At 48.5% G+C, this 18,997-nt stretch overlaps 8 protein-coding genes across 8 annotated transcripts; 3 read left to right on the forward strand and 5 right to left on the reverse strand.

Moving 5' to 3' along the window:
* Positions 1-225: 225 nt before the first annotated feature.
* Positions 226-2,098, reverse strand: N7516_004385 (DUF3176 domain-containing protein; the record flags this gene model as incomplete). Its single annotated transcript, XM_057217105.1, has 2 exons — positions 226-809; positions 922-2,098. 2 exons carry the CDS (start codon positions 2,096-2,098, stop codon positions 226-228), a joined length of 1,761 nt encoding a protein of 586 aa, XP_057078988.1.
* A 417-nt stretch (positions 2,099-2,515) lies between these two features.
* On the reverse strand, positions 2,516-5,227 carry N7516_004386 (beta-glucosidase; the record flags this gene model as incomplete). The annotated part of the gene is made up of 3 exons (XM_057217106.1): positions 2,516-4,818; positions 4,875-5,112; positions 5,171-5,227. The coding sequence occupies 3 exons, from the start codon at positions 5,225-5,227 to the stop codon at positions 2,516-2,518; spliced, it is 2,598 nt and encodes an 865-aa protein (XP_057078989.1).
* A 2,207-nt stretch (positions 5,228-7,434) lies between these two features.
* N7516_004387 (uncharacterized protein) lies at positions 7,435-8,245 on the reverse strand (the record flags this gene model as incomplete). The annotated part of the gene is made up of 3 exons (XM_057217107.1): positions 7,435-8,041; positions 8,101-8,165; positions 8,222-8,245. The coding sequence occupies 3 exons, from the start codon at positions 8,243-8,245 to the stop codon at positions 7,435-7,437; spliced, it is 696 nt and encodes a 231-aa protein (XP_057078990.1).
* A 1,264-nt stretch (positions 8,246-9,509) lies between these two features.
* Positions 9,510-10,353, forward strand: N7516_004388 (uncharacterized protein; the record flags this gene model as incomplete). The annotated part of the gene is made up of 3 exons (XM_057217108.1): positions 9,510-10,047; positions 10,102-10,183; positions 10,239-10,353. 3 exons carry the CDS (start codon positions 9,510-9,512, stop codon positions 10,351-10,353), a joined length of 735 nt encoding a protein of 244 aa, XP_057078991.1.
* Positions 10,354-11,215: 862 nt separating this feature from the next.
* Positions 11,216-14,047, forward strand: N7516_004389 (putative C6 transcription factor; the record flags this gene model as incomplete). Its single annotated transcript, XM_057217109.1, has 1 exon — positions 11,216-14,047. One exon carries the CDS (start codon positions 11,216-11,218, stop codon positions 14,045-14,047), a length of 2,832 nt encoding a protein of 943 aa, XP_057078992.1.
* Positions 14,048-14,433: 386 nt separating this feature from the next.
* On the reverse strand, positions 14,434-14,828 carry N7516_004390 (uncharacterized protein; the record flags this gene model as incomplete). The annotated part of the gene is made up of 2 exons (XM_057217110.1): positions 14,434-14,660; positions 14,801-14,828. 2 exons carry the CDS (start codon positions 14,826-14,828, stop codon positions 14,434-14,436), a joined length of 255 nt encoding a protein of 84 aa, XP_057078993.1.
* A 179-nt stretch (positions 14,829-15,007) lies between these two features.
* N7516_004391 (uncharacterized protein) lies at positions 15,008-16,703 on the reverse strand (the record flags this gene model as incomplete). Its single annotated transcript, XM_057217111.1, has 4 exons — positions 15,008-15,214; positions 15,760-15,886; positions 15,952-16,251; positions 16,336-16,703. 4 exons carry the CDS (start codon positions 16,701-16,703, stop codon positions 15,008-15,010), a joined length of 1,002 nt encoding a protein of 333 aa, XP_057078994.1.
* A 378-nt stretch (positions 16,704-17,081) lies between these two features.
* erg24B (uncharacterized protein) lies at positions 17,082-18,700 on the forward strand (the record flags this gene model as incomplete). The annotated part of the gene is made up of 3 exons (XM_057217112.1): positions 17,082-17,158; positions 17,210-17,514; positions 17,592-18,700. 3 exons carry the CDS (start codon positions 17,082-17,084, stop codon positions 18,698-18,700), a joined length of 1,491 nt encoding a protein of 496 aa, XP_057078995.1.
* Positions 18,701-18,997: the final 297 nt, after the last annotated feature.

Consider the following 18,997-nt stretch of genomic DNA (forward strand, 5'->3'; position numbering starts at 1 on the left):
CAAACTAATCAAACGGATGTATATCCAACAGACCTCATGGTCTCATGAATCTCAACATAGTCTGCCGATAATTATCGTACCGACAACTCAAAAGCCTCGCCGATATCTAATATCGGCAATTTCGAATATTCGCAACAGCCCTACGAAAACCCCTCTTAGGGGTAGAACATGCGATTCTTTTTCTTGTCACATAGCATTGTGTAGTCAATCTGGTCTTACTTCGATTTAAGATGCTTCTGCAGTTCTCTCCTCTCTTTCGAGTTTCAGATCACCCTTCTCATGGGAGACCCGAAGTTGGACACTTGTGTCGGCTGCCTCCTTTTCCATACTACTCGCAGTCATGCAGTCACTTGTATCAATGTCGTCCAACCCATGGTATAGAAAGGCAAAGATAGAGGATTTCCAAAGCGTTATGTTCTTGTTGCCAAGAAGAACAAGAATAAAAAAAATAATCCCAGAGCTCACGATTAAGCCTGGCAGAATCAGCCAGGGCCACTGTACCACAACGAAAACTTCGGTATCATACGCGGTACCATTCACATCTTCTCCGTCATTATACAATGCCATCTTGTTTAAAGAGTTAGCGACGTTGGACATAACGTGCTCGAGACTGGCGCTGGCAATGCGCTGTGTACTTGGAGTTCCTCTTTCCGCCAGATCATCCCATATTGTAACCTTTCCATCGCTCGACACATAGGATCCAGTGCTTGAGCCAACAAAGGGGGCGTCAGTGAGTAGGACGGCGACTTCAATATCACAGAATGCAAATTCGACTGGGCTCAAGGTAGGAGTTTTCCAGCTGTCGTCTCCTAGATAGACATCGTAAAAAGGGGTGCTCGGGGGGGCTAGACTCTGGCTTCCAACACAAGCCTCTCAAGGGAGGAATGGTGGAATTGGTGGAATTGGTGGAATTGGTGGAACTGGTGATGTTTCTCCAAAATAACTGGCCATAATCGATGTTTGATGCTTCGGCCATTGTGGTACCCTGATCAACTGAAATTTGCCAGTCACCTAGACAAATAGCAAGGCTACACTCAGTGACTTTATCAACCTTGAGCCCCTTGATTGGATCAGACAAGTTTAAAAAAGCTGATTCGTATCCTATTTTGACATAGGCGAGCACCATCAAAGGGTTGGTGACCCCCATGAAGGTAGAGTTATCGACATGTTGGATAAATTCGACTGAGGCATCAGGAACAAACCCCGAGTAGACAAGCCATGTTATGTTCTGTTGGAGATCCACGTATTGACGGTGAGTGCTTTGGTTCGCGTACGCAATCGTGAATGAGGAATTGACGACCGTGGACTGCCCGAGTGGCGGAGTGACATGACACGATGCATTGAAATGGTGGGCTTGTGCTTCACGATCCATATAATCCCAATGGGACTCGTTATCGCGGGGATTTTTGTGACAGTCAAAGGCCACAGATGGAGTAATGTCGGCGCATTTGCTACAAACACCAACAGAACGGAACACCGGCCAGGTACAGTTTCCAGACGAGCAGGTTGCATGAAACAAATTGTCGTCAGACCAGACTCCAGATGAGTAGGCTATATTCCACTGTATTCGGGTCGCATATGGGACGAAGAATTTTAATTTCTTAGTTACCGCAACACCAGTGCCATCACTTATAGCTGCTGATCGGGTTGGGTATTTCGTGATCTGTTGAACGAAAGGATCAAAAGCAAGCAACAGAACAATGATTGCGGCCCCAAAGGTGGCGAGTGATCTTTTTCTTTGGAATATCATCATAATCGAGCCAAGCGGGCCCCGGCTAGCACTATCAAAGGTCTGCATGTCGAGGAGCGGCTTAGATGCACGGCGGAACCAGACCCATTTGATTTGACTTAGGGCTTCTCCGATCATAAACAACAGTGAAGATTTGCAGCCGGTCGCAAGCACGGAGATAATGGCATTCAAAGATAAGCCGTGCCACAGGTCGGGTCGAGTTTTATTGTTGTAGGCTAGAAGGATGGCACATATCGCGATAAAACAGGCAATGCTAAAAATGGCAGCGAGTATTTCCAGGAGCCATGTATTGAGACAACGAGTGTTCCAGCCTTTATGTTCTCGGGCTTTAGTAGGTTTTGAGGACATATTGACACTCGAATATTGAAATGAAATAGTAGAACAGAGTTGAATTTAGGCCAAGGAGCCTAAGAGCCTCATATACTCTGAAGACCCTATTCCTCGGGGAGATACATTCCAAGGAGGTGGCTTGGAGTCTGAGCTGAGCCTCTTGGGGTGTGCTCAGGTGTGTCCCAGTCCTTGCATAATACTACCACAGCATAGCACTGATTAGTTTGTGATCGACATGGAGGATGGAACTTCCAGCCTGGAAGTACTTATATAACGCATTGAATAAAATATATTAATTGGTTTCATTAACTACCAAGTAGTCACAGGAGACAGAAAACTATGTGCAAAAAAGCAATGCTGGCTGTACAACCTAAAGAAAATGAACTCATGTGGACATATGTGCCCTCCTGTTTCCACTCCAGAAAAAAAAAGCATTTACTCAACCGAGGGCAAGTCGGCCGAAAGAGGCAACTTGCGGGATGAGTTGCCAACATACACCTTCTTCTGGGCGTTGGAGATAACCCAGTTCTGGGAGGCAACGTCCCAGTTGGAGACATCGCGACGGTTCAGAGTGGTGGTCCACTGGATGGTCTGGCCAGGGGCAATGGTGACTCGATCAAACTGGCGGAGTACCTTTGACGGGTCATCATCGCCGCCGAGGGAGACGTACAACTGGGGAACCTCGTCACCAGTCACGGAGCCGGTGTTGGTGATAGTAGCGGTCACCTGGTAGAGGTCTTCAAACAGAGCTGGGTTACCACCGGAGCTGCCGCTAGAGGGGAGAAGGTCCTGGGGAGAGCCATCGGTAGCACCCTCAGGGAGGTAGTCCTTAGAGTCCATACCGTAGTCGGGGTCACCGGACGAGGCACGCAGGTCGGTGGAGTTCAACCACGGGTAAAGGTACTGGCGGACACGCTTAATTCCCTCAGGGAACAGGTTATCCGAGACTTTGCCAGATTCACCGAGAACGGGGGCCTTTTGGCTCTTTCCAGTGGTCGGTTTGTATGTGCGGCGCTCGGATGAGGTAAGAGGAGTGACCTTGAGGTCGGAGAAGGCAAATTTGGTGTAGCTCAGACCGTAACCGAACTCGTAAATGGGTTCAATGTTGTCCTTGTCGAAACGGCGATAGTCAATGAAGACACCATCCTCGAAGTTATCTTGAGGAGCACCCGCACCATTGTTAGGCACTGTGAGGAGAGGCGGGCCATAGTCCTTGCGAGTCTTACCCCAGGTAAATGGAGTTTTACCACCAGGGTTGATGCGACCATATAGTATGTCCACCAAGCTACGGCCACTTTCTTGGCCGGGCAAGCCAGCCCAGACAATGGCGGTAATGTTGTCGTTGTCATACCAGTCGCTAATCAGAACAGCAGCTGTGCTGTGAATCACGACGATAGTGTTGTTGCAGTGTTGACTAGCAGTCTTGATCACCTCTTCGCCGTTCTTCCAGAGAGTCAGGTTCTTACGGTCACCCTCGTTGCCGTCGACGTTAATGAAACCCTCGCCAGAGTCGGCGTTCACGAAAACGAGGGCAACATCAGCCTGGGAAGCAAGAGCGGCCATTTCAGTGAGGGCCCAGTTGTCAGTCACAGCGAAGACGTTAGTCTGCCCGTTACTGTATTCCAGGACTTCATTTTGGATGGCTTGCTCGGGTGTAATCAGGTAAGGGAAGTCCGCACTTCCACTACCCCAGCCCATAGCCAGAGTTCCGTTGTCACAGCCACGGTCTTTGCAGCCATTGGCGCCATAAGCATTAGACCCGGCGTCCTCTCCGAGAATGCCGATGAACCTCTCACTGTGGGTAAGGGGCAGTGCACCGCCCTTGTTCTTAAGGAGAACAGTGCTATCAGAGCCAATCTTGCGAATGATCTGAGCGTGGTCACGCTGGACATTCACGCGCTCGTTGACCTTGGCCCAGCCCTCACTGACCGCGGAGTGCTCGAAGTTGTACTCATCACGGGTCCAGGAGCTGAAGTTAGGAGGAGTGCGGAAGCGGTCGCGTCCAACCTTGTAGTAAGCAGACATGATTCGGACAGCCATGTCGTCGACGCGCCATTCCGGGACAGTACCGTTCAGAACAGAGATGGTCAGGTTGGTTCCCCAGTAAGAGTAAGGGCTGCCGAGAAGGACGTCACCGGGCATAGACATATCTAGGCCGGCCAGAGCAGATTCAACACCGCTGTGGTGCGCACCCCAGTCACTCATAACAAAGCCCTGGAATCCCAGCTCGCCCTTTAGCAGCTTATTGAGGGAGTAGCTATTTGCGCAACCGTAGCTGTTGTTTATCTGATTGTAAGAGCACATGACAGATCCAACACCAGCTCGGATGGAGTCCACAAAAGGCCAGAGGTACAATTCGTGCATAGTCTTGTCGTCAATGTTTGAGCTCGAACTCTGGGAGATGTTGTACCCATATCCCTGAGCCTCGCCGGACTGACGGAAGTGCTCCTGTTCGTTTCCAATGAGATGCTTAGCACAAGCAATGACACCAGCATCCTGCATACCCTTGATGGTTTCGGACATCATCACACCAGTCAAAACGGGGTCAGGCGAGAAGCCTTCCCAGTTACGACCGCCATCGGGATACTTGCCAAGAGGGCCAGCAACAGGACCCAATTGCACATCCACGCCTTTGTCACGGTGCTCCTCGCCCATTGCCACACCGCGCTGGTAGGCAAGTCGCTTGTCCCATGCTGCGGCAACATTGATACCAGAGGGGAAACCAGAGTTGTAATCACCTGTTTTGGTATCATTAGTTAACTGCACCAAGCTTATTCGGGTCGGGCAATCTTACTAAAGCGCACACCCAATGGCGAGTCCTGCAGACACATTCCCCACATTCCAAGTCGGGGAATACCACCAGTCTCACCAACACATCGGTCTTGCTCCCAACCAGTACCGGTTGTCAGGTTGACTTTCTCAGCCAATGTCAAATTAGAGACAAACTCGACGGCGCGTGTGTATGCTTCGGACCACTCGCCCGCACCAGTCATCCATGGGGAGGGATAATATGGAGGAGAATAGGCCAGCGACTGTTTTGACGCGACTTGATTAGCAGTGATCTTACTAAACGATTGAAATTGGACTCACATTCGCATTAGCCACCGAGGCCGTCAAGGCGGCCACCTCAAGCCAGGCGAACTTCATTGCTGTGAAAGTGCTAGAGATGATTTCACAGAGACAGCACAAAAGAAGTTGTTGAAGGGAGAGGGCGTGAGGAAGGAACGAGTCACAGATCTCGGAGGGGAAAACTGGGATCTTAAATATTCGGTTTCTCGATTTCTTGATTGCTCTCAGGGGATGTAATACCTAGGTAGTATGTATGCATAACGTCTAGGATTTACTCCATAAAATGAAACCAATAATAAAAATGAAATGGAGAAATGGAGGAAAGGATCGACAAAAGGATGCATCCTCCCACGAATTACATTATATCGTGTCCTATGATTGGCTATGGCTTATTCCTACTGGAGCTGAAGTTCAGTTAAGTCGGAGACACACTCATCCTTGAAAGGGGACACAAAGCATAATTGTGGCTGGTAGAGGAGACAAGAACTCAAGGAGAAGCAAAGGGTTGAGAAGTACAACCCCTTTCCCAAGGATGTTCAGACACCTGAGAATTACCCAGCCACGCCCTCTTAAACCATCACAACGTACACTCCCCTGGGCCAGGGCTATTAATTATTAATTCCCCTGGACTCCATCACCTTGCTTCGATTCGGCATACGAGAATGGCTAAACTTTCTAGGGGATCCCGGAGTTTAGCTTCTTGCATGTGTTGTGGTGGTACTCCGTAGTTATACGAATCACAACTACATGTACACATATTTGGTGTTGGCTATCCCAATCATTTTGTGGCGTGACTTCCAAGATTCTAATCTGATTTGACCATTTTCTCGCGTTCAACAGATCACCACTCATCCTGCCAAATGGGGAAACCCTTCTCATTCCCTCCGAGAGTGTGGGGAAACAAACCTGGACCATCCGGGGCTGTTTCTAGGAATCCCGATACAAAGTGTTCCATGCATATTTACTTCCACTTCCTACTCCCAATATACATTCGAACCATGGACGTCATCCGCTAAGCGTTTTTAGATATAAGCGTTTTCGCTACCGTGGGGACCCCGAGTGCGGGAGCCCCGCACTCCAGACTCAGGGACTCAAGGATCTAGCTTGCATCATATTAATGACTATGTCATATCATGGCACCGGTGAGCCTTATTAGCCAAAAAAGTATCAGACTAATCAACAATCTTGGCCAAGTCGGCGCCTTCTCGGACCAGGATTATTTTCGGGTTTAGACTCCAATAATGGCTGCCCAATGAAACTTCCAATGATGTGCTGCATACTACCTAGCGAGGTCCCTCCACCGAGAATGTCTACCGAAATGTCCCCGGAAATGTCCCCGGAAATGTCCCCCACACTTTTATGTCCCGGCATCGGACCCAAAACCCCGTATCTCCGGGTCTTCGGCTCAGGCCACACTGCCAGTCTTAGCCTAAGGCACGGTTTGGCATCTCCTAGTACAATCTCACTTAATGCATGTCTCAAACCATCCCCCACTCCCGACTAAATACCGCTCTGTATTTTCTTGAAAGTCACCAGCCGGAAGAGAAATTCGGACTATTCCAAAACTCTACTGCCCGCAATATGAACAACTTTATATGGAGAAAACGCTGATCCCCGACGGAATGCCCCGCCAAGCAGGCAGGCATACCTTCCCTTTTTGTGGCTAATAATCAGTGTTACGGCTCGAAATTTTTGGGTTTCAAGGCTTCTGTCGGTTGGAGATTCGGCAGTCCGAGTGCTCGCTCGTACGGGTGCCGTTCAGTTTCCGGATAGTAGCGAGATGGGCTTATCCTTTTAATTTGGTTCAATTTTAGTTGGGTGGTTCTCACATATTGTCTAGTATGCTACATTGAAAATATGACACATTTACATCATCAGCATAGCCAATTCCATAGCTCTAGGTTATGCTCCAGCTCACAAAACGTCGGCCATTTCACCCGGACCGTCTGAATGTGGGTCTGGCCAGAAAATATCCCGCACGGGCTTGTTGGTGTAGAGTGGACCCGCAGCTTGGGTAGGATGTTCAAGCGTAAAATCATCTAATTCGGGGTCTAGGGCCGAGGAGCCGTGCTGACGTTCTAGTAGTCAGCGGCATCTTGACCGAACTTGTTGTACTCAATGCGCACGGCTGCAAATGACAAGGATGACAGATCTGAACGCGATTCTTGGTAACAAATGTAGTCTCCATGCCCATTCTCTTGTCCAGAGTTGGGGACAGCTAGAACTAGCAGGTGTGCTCAAATGTTGATACCCCCGATGACTGTGAAGTCAAACCAATGCCAAAGTCAAACATCACTGCTGATATCGTCTAGCACTTGAAACAGAATGTGATTTTGAACTCTGCATCCTGTACCATTCGCACCTGCTCGGAACCCAGACCAAATTTTCCGTCGAATCTCATCAACATCAATGCCTTTGGTGTTGTATTGGTTGATCATTTCTTCTGCAATGGCACACAGCGTCGAATTGAGCACATCTTCATCAGATACCGTTTCCGGATCCTGTCTATCGGACTGGCATCCACACAAAGCCGGATCTTCTTCTTGCGGGGATTGCTTTGGTGGCTGATCTGTTGGTTGCACTACTGTCGAGGCACATGTATTATTGACTGCCACTGGTGGTTCGGCTGTTTCTGAATCCTTTTTGTAGACGCGAGGTACTGCCATCGACAAATTCGATCTGCGAGTGTCCCGACATGGGAGAGGCAGAGCATTGTCTTCCTCTACTCGCTGAATAGCAGGGATAGCAACCTTCCTGTTCGTGTTTGCTCCCGTATCCGCTTCCTGCAGATACTGCTGGACAGAAGCAGTCGAAACTCCCAGTGATCCCAGAAGAGCTTTCAAATGCCGATTTTCGGCCTCGACCTTTGCGTTGCCAGTCGGTGCTCGATGTCTTTTTGGTGGGCTTGTTCTTTATATACCGCTAGACGCTGCTCTAACTCATTCACGTACTCCTGCTTCCGGGCTCGACTCTTGCGTTGATTCTCACGCACGCGTGCGAGTCGCTCCACAGTCTTCTAGGCTAGTTAGGTTTCATGTATTGGCCGCAGCTACTTAAATAGATGTGACTGACCTTCTGGTCTTTTGCTGAATCCATCGGTTGCTGACCCAGGGGTGTGGCACATGACTGGTTTAAATATCAGTCAAAATTGGCGTGCAAAGCACTCATGGGAATGGATGGTGATATGGTAGGTGTCGTGGCAGGTGTCGTGGTAGAGAAGTTTGGCATTGCCTCCTTGGAATTTCGAGTTCGGAGAAATGATGCTTTGTTGCCTGACTTTTATGGCTGCTATTTATTATCACGTGATCTGGTCTTTCTTTAGAACCGAATTAGGTATGATTATTTGGTTTCATGGAGAAATCATATTATTTGAATACATATCAGATTTCAGATTTCCCTATGGTTCTAATGGCATTGATAAAGATACTCTGTTCAAAATGCAGCACTGTTGAATGTGTCAATCCAGATCCCGGGTCTCCTTTGAAACCGCTTCTAGCGGTAGTTCGCTAGGAGACCTATTTTCACGCAATATATCCTACCTGAAAGATAAAAGATACAAAAAAAAATTGATTGGGTGATTTTCTTGTTTAAAAAAACTTTCCTGGACGAACTGAGCGAGAGGCGAATGTGGAATCCCAACCGGTATTGTGTGAATTTAGTAGTCATATCAAATAGTGGCAGGCCTTCAATTTGATGCTTTCTTTACAGATAAATCCGGGATGTACCCGTCGACCTGACCATATGCATGAGACATACGATGAGTTAGGGAGGAAAAGCAAAAAGAACGAAAGTGATGTATCTATTGGGTTAGGTTCCTATATGTAGGTAGCCTCGAGCATGTTACCTACACTCTACGTATCTCAAAGACAAACACTGCCATTTAAGGGGGAGACATGTAACCTACGGGATAGTTAACTAGTGTTAGTCAACTAGTTAGTTATTCATATGTACATAGTTACATATATAAGTACTATGTAGCAGTTTATAAGAGGGAGCAAGTAACAGGCAAGTAGTATACTACTAGTTATGTAGAGATAGAGACCGGCCACTAACTAGAGCCCATTACAAAAGGATTCAACAGAATTTACAGTCAGTTTTTCAATTCAGCTCTATACGAAAAGCGAGAGAACGGGAGGCAAATAAATAAATAGCCATCGAATGCAGGTCGCAAACGATCACCCTCGACGTCATTGGCCGTCAGTCGCGCCTGAGCTGCTAACTATGTAACCCCCAACCACCGGTATTCTTTCTCTGCGCCTAACCAGTTTCTACCTGGAATTTTCCCCTGTAGCAGTAAATTTCATTAAAATTGTATTCGACTCCCTCCTATTCATATTTCTGCATCGCAAACCCTTCCATCATGGTCTCCACGCGACACCATCCCGACGAATTCCCCTCTCCAGAGGCCGGGAAAGAACTGGCCAAATCACCACCAGCTACCACCAGCGCAAATTCACGCAAATGGACCCATACACCCGCCGCTGCGCTGACAATCTGGCTCATAGCTTCAGTTCCCTTGGTCATCTGGGACGCGGGCTATGTCTTGTTGCGACCGCATAGCATGCCTGGTGGAAGACTGCACTCTCCCATCTGGACACCTTATGCGCTGTACGGAAAGGTCGACTATATCTACGGTTGGCCCGCCTTCAATGCTCATAATGGCTTCACGGCTGCGCAGAGTATCCTCAATATCATCGAGACTACCGGTTACATCTACTACCTCTGGATTGTCTACCACCATGGATCGACTGTCGGAAGAGGTGGATCGCAGAAGATCTCCAAGGGATTCACCTGGTTGCTGAAGGGGGACAAGGTGGTTGCTGGGCGTATTGGTGCCACCGCGCTTTTGGTCGCCTACACCGCGTCTGTCATGACCTTGAGCAAGACTGTCCTTTACTGTAAGCTGCATCCATTGCCTGGGATTGTATGTTGGATTATAACACAAGACATAGGGCTCAACGAGATCTTCTCCGGCTTCGAGAACATTGGTCACAACGAACCGCTCACTCTCTTCTTCTACTGGATCCTCCCCAAGTGAGCCCACCTAGTGCATGCTTACACAAAACATAAAACTAATTCTATATACTAGTGGCCTGTGGCTCGTGTTTCCCAGCTACAATATCTATATTCTCGGAGCCGAGATTTTGAACTCGCTTGAACTCGCAACACCGCGCCAGAAGGTCGGACGCCCGAAATCCACGTAGGGTCAGTCGCGCAAACTAGGGAATAGCTTGCATACAGAAACGCGACATGTGCGATGAAGATAGCGAGTTTGTTTGAGAGAGAAAAAAACTCGAGTCACTTCGGCCTATCTATCGGTACGTGGCATTTAGATATGACTAGTATGAGAGAGAGAGAAAAGGTCTTGCTTCTGTAGTGAACTCGAGATGGTCAATGAATATCCCATCATGTTTTTTATCGCCCAGTAAGGATCCCCTGGCACGTATCTGTATGCTCGTCCTAGTCTTCTGTCAAGCTTCCGGTATGTCAGCCTAGATGCCAATCCAGCTGTGCTACTCTCCTAGGTATTCTGGCCTGTTCCGAGAGAGTTGAACATGCTACGAGTATATCTATGAAGGTAGTATGGATTTGGAGCTACTTGTGATATTCGTGGCTCGAGGGAAGTTGGATTACAAATATATTTTGGTATAGGGGTTCAAGGGGATATAGTGTTAGGGCAAAGCCTCCGGATGCAACACGTAACCTCAAGTCGATTGCGTAGATATTTTCCTCTACTTCAAGTTTTTTTTTTCCTTACCTACAGCCTATCTTGGTTCTTCATCCTCCAGTAGAGACCGTGGCCGAGTTTCCGTAATATCGGCATTGCCAGTGGCCGAATTATTTGCCAAGCAACCATTCGCCGCTGAACCTTTCCCCATATTTAGGACCTCCAACTTCACTTCTCCTCAATCCCGACTTTCTCCCGGTTTCTCGGTCTCCAAACCCCACGCAAAAAACCACTTACCCCGGAATCCAACACGCCCTCCGTCTCGGAAGCGCCTTCTTTTGTTCCCGACCGTGCCGAAGGATGCTTCGGGCCTTGCTCCTGGGGTATCCGCACCCGTCATGATCCAAACCGTTTCCGACGAATCGCCATCGAAAACCCCTGGTGTCAGCTTTGACCTAGGCCAGGAGGAGGCAGCAGCAGCTCTCGAAGACTTTGACACGCAAAGCCATGCAAGTTCCCGTGACCCCGGTAGCACACAAACAGTCGACCCCGCGGTAGGCGCGGACAACGGCACGCTAGACCAACGAGACGACTCCGGCAACGGCCCGTCCAATTTTGAACATCTAAACGAAGACGGTAAACCGGCTTGGAGCGAAATGAAGACTAAGGCTGGGAAGGAGCGGAAGCGCCTGCCACTGGCATGCATCGCATGCCGTCGCAAGAAAATCCGCTGCTCGGGCGAGAAGCCCGCCTGCAAACATTGCACACGCTCAAGGATTCCGTGCGTGTATAAAGTTACTACACGGAAGGCGGCGCCGCGCACGGATTATATGGCTATGTTGGACAAGCGACTGAAGAGGATGGAAGATCGCGTAATCAAGACAATACCTAAGGAGGAGACGAGGGATATGCTCTCGATTGGAAGATCGGTTGTCAAGCCTTCCGCCTCGGTTCAGCCGTCAAAAGCACAAAAGAAACGAAGCGCCGAGGAGGCGTTTGCGGCGGAAATGGATGAATGGACTAGTGGGACCGGCCGCCCACCACACGAGACGTTCCCAATGAATCGCGAAATAAAATCCACCGATGGGACTGGGCTTCTGACCGAAGGGGCCGAGTTTTTGCCCTCATTGGAGATTCAGGAGCATCTTGCAGAGATCTTCTTTGATTGTGTCTATGGGCAGTCATATCTCCTATTACACAAACCCAGCTTTATGCGACGGCTTAAAGCCGGCACAACTCCCCCTGTCCTGATTCTTGCTGTCTGTGCCGTATCTGCGCGGTTCTCTACACACCCTCTGCTGAATTTGGATCCGCCATTTTTACGTGGAGAAAACTGGGCTAATCCCGCTGCGGCCATCGCTCTGAGTCGGCATGATGAGCCGAACATTACCATTCTTACTGTCTTCTTGCTTCTTGGCCTTCATGAATTTGGAACCTGTCATGGTGGGCGAAGTTGGTCTTTTGGAGGTCAAGCATTACGGATGGCATACGCGTTACAGCTCCACCAGGAGCTTGATCAGGATCCATTACTCAGTCAGACGAATGGCGCCGGTTCACAGTTGAGCTTCACTGATCAAGAAATCCGGCGCCGGACTATGTGGGCATGTTACTTGATGGATCGGTATAACTCTTCCGGAAGTCAACGGCCACCTATTGGGAATGAAAAGTTCCTACAAATACAGCTTCCTATCAAGGAACCTCATTTCCAGATGGAGATACCTGGTCCAACGGAAGATCTTGACGGCGATATCATTAATCCTGTTCCTGAGGATGCAGGCCAATTATCTAATGCTAAAGAAAATATGGGTGTTTCCGCGTACATTATTCGCGCTATCGTCATCTGGGGGCGCATTGTCGACTACCTGAATTTGGGTGGGAAAAGAAAGGACGCACATCCACTTTGGCATCCAGAATCAGGGTACACCCAGCTTAAGCGGCAAATTGAGGAGTTTTCTGCGTCTCTTCCGGCATTTCTTACCTTCACCTACGAAAATCTTCAAATCCACGCAGCGGAGAAGATTGCAAATCAGTTCATTTTCCTCCACATCATCACACATCAAAACATGCTGTTTCTCAACCAGTTCGCCATTCCCTTGTCCCCGGGAGGGCGTCCGCCGAGAGATATGCCCAAGTCCTTCCTCAGTAATGCAGGTCGGGCTGCGGTGGAAGCAGCGCATCACATTTCAGTACTTTTTGATCGGGCTTCAGCCTATCCCCTCACTGTTCCTTTTGCTGGGTACTGCGCTTACTCGGCAAGTACAGTCCACATCTGGGGAATCTTCTCGAAGAACGTCCAGCTGGAGGCACGGTCGAAAGAAAACCTCCGGCATACGTACCGCTATCTCAATAAAATGAAAAAGTACTGGGGCATGTTCCACTATATGGTTGAAAGTGCCAAGGATCGGTATCGGCAGTTCGCTGATGCGGCTATCAAGGGCTCTGTGGCAATTCAGAATGGCGCATCGCTAACACCCATGTTCCAATATGGTGACTGGTTCGACAAGTATCCGCATGGAGTGTCAAGGGTGCATTGGGAGGACCCCGATACTCGAGGCAAAGAAACGGGCGAAGACGCAGTCATGGGCCAAAAACCCGACCTCCAGAGCGTAGAAGATTTCTTTGCCGGCCTTTCCCCTACTCCACAGCCAAGTCAACCCCGCAAATCACGATCTCGCAAGAACAGCAAACTATCAGATGGAGCTCCAGGCATGGACCAGACTTCACCGCAGTCAATGATGGAAGTGGCCATGGGAAACGCCCCGGGTGTTCCAGGCAGTGCATTCCCACAGCCATCCATGCTCCAACAATCCCGGCCAATGTCCTTCGGCCAACCACCATTCGACTTCAGCATCCCACCAGACCAATTACCTCAACTAGACCGGCAATTCGTCTACGGTTCATTTTCCGACTTTGACCCTACCTCATTCGTCCCAAACAATCCTCCAATCCCACCGCTCAATGGCGTTGAAACACAAAGTCCAGATCAAGCACTGTTCACGGGCCATCTGGACCCAAGTGCCCCTGCTGGGATGGGCGAGTTCTACCAGCCCAGCGCGTGGTTCCTCCCCTTCAATCTTGACCCTGTTGGCGGTGGAAACCCACCACCACACGCTCCGCCCCCAGTTCCCATGTCTGGGGGGAGCAATCGTGGTGGCACGCCATCCGGGATGCCTTCTGTAGATATGTCTGGCTTTGGTGGCGCTGGGGGGCATGCCTTTCGGCCCATATGATCTTGGTTTATCTGGTTCGGATATGAAATTCTCACGGCCATGATCGGGTGTTTTTCATCAACTAATGCTTTCCCAATGACCGCCATGTGCTACGTGGTGTTTGGGTTTTCTTTACATTGATTACACAAGTTTGGAGTCGGACTTTTGGAGCTAGGATTTGTTACTTTTCACCCTTACCGTGTTATCACCACATTTGTGTTGATTTGTGTAAATATTATTATATCGTCTGCTACGTGTATATCCCTTTCTTTTTGAGCAGATTTTTTGAAGAATGTCTATATCTAATAGCTTGATTTCCCCGTGTAGGAATCACAACCTCGTAAGAGTTTCCGATATCCTAATCAAAAAAAAAAGAATGCAATAACTCTCCTTATGCCAAAAGAAATTCAGCGAAAGAAGTTGTAAAAAATAAATTGTTGTGCATCATCCGTGAATCGAACACGGGCCTCGTCGATGGCAACGACGAATTCTACCACTAGACCAATGATGCTAGTTGTATGATAACGGGTGCGCTGTGGAGTACATGTTCGCTTAGCAGTTTGTGAGTATAACCCACCTGGAAATAGGATCAAGTACTGTGTACTCCGTAGGTATGTGCAATTGAAATTGATACCTAGGTATAGTATGACAGCTTATTTTATAATTTAATCATAATCCTGCTCGCATATGAGCCTCCTATACATCAACACGAATGAATTAAGATGAGATGTGATATCAAATGCTTGGATATATATCCAGGCAAGGTAGACAAACGACGACAGAACACATTCGTGGATAACATGGAAAATATTTGCATTACAAATAACAAGACAAGGAGAAAGCATCGGAATTTATTCCTTGAAGAATCCGAGAAATAAAAGCTGACAGAGGACGAAAAGGTGTGTAGAAAAAGGGTATGGGAAACACAAGCCGCTATAAGACTAGGGAAACCAGAGAAAAGAAAGCAAAGACAACCATCCACTAATCATCCCATTCTTCATCCAGTTGATCTATGAGCCTGTTCTCCGCATCCACGTCACGGCTCTGGCCGCGTCCCCGCCGTCCTCCGATGGCGCTGATGAATCCACCACGGCCATTCGAGTCCGCACGGGTGTAGCCATTGCCCGCGGGGGATCCCTTGCAACGGAAGAGGTTTCCTAGCGAGGAAAAGATAATCACGAACATGTCCTGTTGGCGTAGAAAGAAAGAAGTGGTCAGCGTCATGTTCCAGACAATGAGGCTCGCAACTGCAATCGATCATCTAAGTACATGTAATAGAACACATTGTCCGTCTAATGAAGAGAGGAGCGGTGACTATGGAGGAGCTGTCTCCTACCCAGGGATCCAAAAGATGAAATGACACGTCCATTGACAAGTACCCAAGGGACAGTCCACTTGCATAAATCAAGACATCCTATCTTGTCAATATGGAAATGTACACGCCGTGATCATCACAGGCGCCCGAAGGTCCAAAGAGTCAAATCAAAAGATATAAAACACGGGAAAAAAAAAGAAAAAAGAATCTATGTCTGACAAGAAACAAGATGAATGGAACAGGCAAACCGCAACCGTCTTTCCTGAAGCGATTGGTCTCTAGACCAGCTAGAGCGAGTTCAATCTATCCGTGAAACAGGTAGTCCTGCCCCATTTGAATCCCGAAACTTATGCGAGACGAACTTGCCATATCTAGATTTGCGACGAGGCCAACATGGGATCAAAAATAAGACACTTACTTTGACAAAGTCGAAAACGCCAGCCCACAGGCTGAAGTTCGGACACTGGCGCCAGCCACGTTGATGCATGACAGTTCGCTGGTAGGCGCAGCCACCAATCAGATAAACGGCGATGGCAATCACCATACTTGAGGATAGGGTTAGCATGGATGACATTGGATGGTTTCCCAATAGGCAGAAATGGGTACTCACATAACACCGAATACGCCGCCTGGTCCCAAACCACCAGCGTTGGGATCCACGGCGATTCCACCACATGCCGCTGAGCTGCGGACTTCGAAGAAGTACGAGCATTCATCCATGGAGCCGACGAAGGAAGTTGTGGCCACGTTTGGCGCAGCGTCACGGTCACAAAGGAAAGACATAACAGTCGACTTAGTGCGCGTAGAGACATTGGAACTTCCCATGTTATAGTCGTCCGGACAAGGCGAGCCATTGGTATAATTGAGGACGAGTTTGCGGCCGCGGAACAAAGGTTGAGATGCTTGTTGTCTGTATATGACCGAGAATCGTTAGCAAAATAAACAGAGAATGAATCCAACTAGTGCGACCGGTTGGGATGGAGACTTGACATACCCTATGGAGTATCTTTTATCATCCCGCTCGTAATATGCGCTGACGTTCTTCCACCGCGATGACTCTATCCCAACCACATCTGTCACGTTTTCAATGACCGGCGCGCAGATGTTGATGGTGAAATTGGCCGGGTAGTCATGACCCCTGGCATGCCAGCTAGTATTCCGTGCATCTTTCGAGAGTTTGCCGTCCTTCATTTCAGGTGGGGATAATGAGATCGCATTGAGATCAAAGTACAACCCGGTGGTTGGGGAGCGGGCGACACATGGAGCATCATCTTCCAAATGTGAAGAGTATGATGCGCTAGATAATCCGAGAATTGAGGATAGAAGGAAAATAGAGTAATGAGCGGAGCTTGTGAGCTTCATGGTGGACTATGTTGGGGTCGACCCCAGGTAGTCTAGAAGTAGAAAGAAATGAAATGGGATAAGGAATGTGGAGAGACCGGGGAAAAAAAGATATAAATCTGTAAAATGATAGAAATGACAATGTATGAATTGATGTGAAGGAGGTCAAGTTGTAGAATGTAAGAGAGAGAGACAGAGAGAGATAGAGAGGCTTACGTAGCATTCACTATCGCTGTGATTGGAGATGCGGAGCAAATCAAACGGAACACACACCATCCGACGTCGTACGCGACTTTAAGGCTCCAGGAACTTATTTAAGGATCTTCTTTCCCCATACTCTGGGTAGTCCCTGGATTATTTCCCTGTCTATCCATTGGTCATTTGGTTATTTACTTCAATATGTCCTCCAAAAATGACTCCAAAAAAATACCCGTGCAGCCAGTGCCAGAGAAACGCGGTTATGAGTTTTGTGGACCGTATGTCTTTCTTCCTTCAATTGAGCTAAGCTGAGCTGACATTTGTAATAGAATAGGTGCTTTCGGTATTGTATTTGGATTGCCAATCCTGATCTACCTTTTTACCTTCGTCTGCAACGATATCTCTGGTTGTCCTGCGCCGTCGCTGTTGAATCCCTCAACCTTGTCGCTCGAGCAGTTGAAGCGTGAAGTCGGTTGGCCAGAGGAAGGAGTCACGGCACTTTATGATACCAATGTTACACTGTGGACACTGAGCTACTATGCCTTCAGCCTGTTCTTGCAGGTATTCCTCCCCGGTCAGGAGGCAGACGGTGTTGTTTTGGCCTGCGGAGGACAGCTGAAGTACAAATTCAATGGTATGGCAATGGCAGTCCTTTTTCGCATATCGCATTCAAACAGGGTGACTTTTTTTCTGACTCGGTTCATTGTATAGCATTTCCCTCTGCTATCATTATACTCTCGGGCCTCGCCGGAGGCACTTATCTCTATGGAGCCGACTTTGTAGTGTGGACATTCCTATGGGACAACTACGTCCAGGTCATTACAGCAAACTTGTTGATCTCTTCTTCTGTCGCGCTATTTGTCTACTTGAAGAGTTTCACCGTTCCAGCCCCAGGGCAGGCAAACCCAAGCCTACGACAGCTGGCACCTGGCGGCCATACGGGCAACATGCTCTACGACTTCTTCATCGGCCGTGAACTCAACCCTCGTGTTCGCTTGCCCATTCCATTTGTCAGCGAGGCATCGCGCACCATTGATATCAAGGTGTTCATGGAGATGAGACCAGGCTTGCTTGGATGGACAATTCTGAACTTGTCCAATGTGGCCCACCAATACCGAACTTATGGCTACATCACCGACTCGATTGTGCTGGTTACTGTTTTCCAGGCGTTTTATATTCTGGATGCACTGTACATGGAGCCAGCAATCATGACCACCATGGATGTAATCATGGACGGATTCGGATTCATGCTGTCTTTCGGTGATGTGGCTTGGGTGCCTCATGTGTACAGCATTCAGACCCGGTATCTCTCTGTATTCCCTTACGAGCTTGGCTTGAGCGGTATGGCCATTGTTCTGGGTATCACTGCCATTGGATATTCGATCTTCCGCGGCGCCAATAACCAGAAGAATCGTTTCCGCACGAATCCCAATGACCCCCGCGTGAAGAACATCAAGTACATCGAAACTGCCGCTGGATCCAAACTGATGACCTCTGGCTGGTGGGGTCTGGCGCGTCACATCAACTACTTGGGTGATTGGACTATGTCGTGGGCCTACTGCCTGCCCACTGGCGTTGCGGGATATGTCCTTATCGAGAGCATTAATCCAGCCAGTGGCGATGTCCAAAAGCAAGCCGTGCAGACCCCGGAAATCCGTGGCTGGGGTATGATCTTCACGTACTTTTACATGCTTTACTTTGGTGTCTTGTTGATCCACCGTGAGATGCGTGATGAGGAGAAGTGCGAGAAGAAGTATGGTGCTGACTGGAAGCGATATACCTCCATCGTCCGCAGCCGGATCATCCCTGGAATTTACTGAGAGATTCCTATCAAGGACTTCTTTCATAGGCCGTTTCCCCATTTGGATTTATGCCATGCCTTATTTATTTTTTTTGTATATTATTCGTCCCTAATATTACCCAAGATTGACTTGCGAAAGCCTTTATGGTAGGCGCACTTTTTGAATTACAATCTTCCAAAGTTGGCCCTTGATAAATTTGTTGTCGCAGGAGAATTTGACGAAACAAGATAGCAAATATAAACATCAAAGTCTACTCTGCGAGTTTTTACCAAGAAACACTTCCAGTTGTTGTTGTAGGAGCCTCAAACCAGGCCC

The sequence above is a fragment of the Penicillium verrucosum genome (genome assembly GCF_028828655.1).
Source record: "Penicillium verrucosum strain IBT 35672 chromosome Unknown utg000001l_segment0_segment0, whole genome shotgun sequence".
Lineage (NCBI taxonomy): Eukaryota > Fungi > Ascomycota > Eurotiomycetes > Eurotiales > Aspergillaceae > Penicillium > Penicillium verrucosum.